The 3,611-nt window shown below is 38.3% G+C and overlaps 1 gene segment (V, D, J or C); it reads left to right on the forward strand.

Moving 5' to 3' along the window:
• The first annotated feature begins 1,009 nt into the window (after positions 1 to 1,009).
• LOC116906207 lies at positions 1,010 to 1,600 on the forward strand. The segment is given in 2 exon segments: positions 1,010 to 1,058; positions 1,143 to 1,600. Coding segments are annotated over 2 exon segments (504 nt in total).
• Positions 1,601 to 3,611: the final 2,011 nt, after the last annotated feature.

The raw sequence follows: 3,611 nt of genomic DNA on the forward strand, positions 1-3,611 counted from the left end.
ACTGACATAGGACCCACATCACTCTCTTGGATCTACTCTCAGATAAAACTTTGAAACAAAATGGACTAAATATTTGGGAAATTTTTTCTTAAAAGTTATTTCTTCAGGAGTGATGAGACTGAGATGAGTCCACAGACAGTGTTTTTTTTAAAACAGTTGATTCCTCATTTATACAAGGCTATTTAATATTTATAAAATACTAAATATTTATAAAATATTTATATTAAATATTTAGAAAAGTATAAATATATAGTTGGAAAACAATTTGATGACCATTTGCTAAGTAATAATTATGAATTTTTTTGCAAACAAGTGAATAATCATTCCTTCTGTACTTTATACTAAAACAAATGCAAATAATACATACTTATCCTACAGATATTACTGGTTGTCAATTTATGAGAAGATAACTTGAAAATCAATTGCAATACAAGGCTATTTATTGTCTGCAGTTTTGTACCTTTATTCTCATGGCAACTGGTGATGCAGGTGCCACTACAACTGTTCTGAAGGGAATAATGAAATATAAAAATCTAAAAAATAATAATAGAAAAGAATCCAAGAGAAAGAATTTCTGGAGGGAAAATATCCCCAATTCCATCCTAAGTCCTCTAGTGCAATTTACAAAGATATACAATTGCATTGAAGATAAGGTAATCTGTTCTACTTCTATTGCATGAATAAGGATTCACCTACTATAAACATCCCTATCTCCCTGACCCTTTTTTTTTTACCTCCAAGGCCTGCACAATGTGACTACTACTTTCTATCTTTTATTTAGAATTGGAAATCAAAACATTAACAAGGAAAAGTTCATGAATTTTCAGCTCCATTTTTTCTAAGCACAAAGGTAATCTCAAGCACACGGAGAAGAAGCTAGAAATTCTGCCTTGCACTTCCTTTTATCTTCTCAGGATCCTCCCTCAATGCAAAGCAGCCCTCAGGCTCACAATGAAAGCCCAGGCCTAGCTGAGGAGCCACATCTCCTTCTCACTAGAGCCTCCATCACAGCATGGCTGTCCTGGTGCTGTTGCTCTGCCTGGTGACATTTCCAAGCTGTAAGTGTTTCAGAGTTTCAGGAGAGGGCCTCAGGCACTTATTCTATAGGATGAATGACTAATGGTGATGTTGCTTGTCCTCAGGTGTCCTGTCCCAGGTGCAGCTGAAGGAGTCAGGACCTGGCCTGGTGCAGCCCTCACAGACTCTGTCCCTCACCTGCACTGCCTCTGGGTTCTCACTAACCAACTCTCATATACACTGGGTTCGACAGCCTCCAGGAAAGGGTCTGGAGTGGATGGGAGTAATCTGGAATAGTGGAGGCACAGAGTATAATTCAGCTCTCAAATCCCGACTGAGCATTAGCAGGGACACCTCCAAGAGCCAAGTTTTCTTAAAAATGAACAGTCTGCAAACAGAAGACACAGCCACTTACTATTGTGCCAGAGACACAGTGAGAGAAGTCCAGTGTGAACTTGCACAAAAAACTACCCTACAGGGATTCTTAGGACCAGCAAGGGGCGCTGATGAACAACAAGTTCTTTCCAGGATCACCTCAAAATCTAGAAATTTGTGCCCTATGCTCTTTGAACATGGGTTTTAGTGTTAAAGAAATGGACACTTCTTCCAGCCATGGAAATTCTCTAGAACATGCTCTTCAGTGTCATACCCTATTAAACTTCTTGTTTCTTCACACAATATAAGAATAATTAAGTGGTTCTATAATCTAACAGTGTAAAATAAGAACAAATCATTCAATTGATATTTATGAAGAAAACTCAGTGAAACGCTGTGGTTGAGGACAGTCTCAAGATTAGGTAATATATTGTTTCTCTCATGACTGCAGTTTTAATAACATTTCCAATGTTTACTTAAATGATATTTGAAGACAATTGCATTCATCTTCTCTAACACAAAGTTTTCAAATATATGCTCAAAATTCAATGATGAAACAATTAGCACATTGAGTGCTAACCTGTGGTATCTTCTTTCAGTATATAAAGAACACAATACATTGTTATTAACTGTGGCCAGCATCCATAAATATTATTACTGAAAGAATCCTTTCCATCTAACGGACTAGTCTCCTAGGTAGCAATGGACAGCTTAGTAAGAGCACCAGTGGAAGGGGAAGCCCTTGGTCCTGCCAAGACTGAACCCCCAGTGAACGGGAGGTGAACCCCCTCCTCAGGGAGGGTGGAAATAGGGGGAGGATGAGGAGGGGAACACCCATACAGAAGGAGAGGGTGGGTTAGGGGGATGTTGGCCTGGACAGCAGACACCGGGAAGGGGAATAACCATCAAAATGTAAATAAGAAACCATCAAAGTGATCCATTATATAAACAAACTGAAAGAACAAAACCACACGATCATCACATTAGATGCTGAGAAAGCATTTGACAAAATTCAACACCCCTTCATGATAAAAGTCCTGGAAAGAATAGAAATTCAAGGCCCATACCTAAACATAGTAAAAGCCATATACAGCAAACCAGTCGCTAACATTAAACTAAATGGAGAGAAACTTGAAGCAATACCACTAAAGTCAGGGACTAGACAAGGCTGCCCACTCTCTCCCTACTTATTCAATATAGTTCTTGAAGTACTAGCCAGAGCAATCAGACAACAAAAGGAGATAAAAGGGATACAGATTGGAAAAGAAGAAGCCAAAATATCACTATTTGCAGATGATATGATAGTATATTTAAGTGATCCCAAAAGTTCCACCAGAGAACTACTAAAGCTGATAAACAACTTCAACAAAGTGGCTGGGTATAAAATTAACTCAAAGAAATCAGTAGCCTTCCTCTACACAAAAGAGAAACAAGCCGAGAAAGAAATTAGGGAAACGACACCCTTCATAATAGTCCCAAATAATATAAAATACCTCGGTGGGACATTAACTAAGCAAGTAAGATCTGTACAATAAGAATTTCAAGACTCTGAAGAAAGAAATTGAAGACGATCTCAGAAGGTGGAAAGATCTCCCATGCTCATGGATTGGCAGGATTAATATAGTAAAAATGGCCATTTTACCAAAAGCGATCTACAGATTCAATGCAATCCCCATCAAAATACCAATACAATTCTTCAAAGAGTTAGACAGAACAATTTGCAAATTCATCTGGAATAACAAAAAACCCAGGATAGCTAAAACTATCCTCAACAATAAAAGGACTTCCGGGGGAATCACTAGGAATCCCTGAACTCAAGCAGTATTACATAGCAATAGTGATAAAAACTGCATGGTATTGGTACAGAGACAGACAGATAGACCAATGGAACAGAATTGAAGACCCAGAAATGAACCCACACACCTATGGTCACTTGATTTTTGACAAAGGAGACAAAACCATTCAATGGAAAAAAGATAGCATTTTCAGCAAATGGGGCTGGTTCAACTGGAGGTCAACATGTAGAAAAATGCAGATCGATCCATGCTTATCACCCTGTACAAAGCTTAAGTCCAAGTGGATCAAGGACCTCCACATCAAACAAGACACACTCAAACTAATAGAAGAAAAACTAGGGAAGCATCTGGAACACATGGGCACTGGAAAAAATTTCCTGAACAAAACACCAATGGCTTATGCTCTAAGATCAAGAATCGACA

The sequence above is a fragment of the Rattus rattus genome, chromosome 7 (genome assembly GCF_011064425.1).
Source record: "Rattus rattus isolate New Zealand chromosome 7, Rrattus_CSIRO_v1, whole genome shotgun sequence".
NCBI lineage: Eukaryota > Metazoa > Chordata > Mammalia > Rodentia > Muridae > Rattus > Rattus rattus.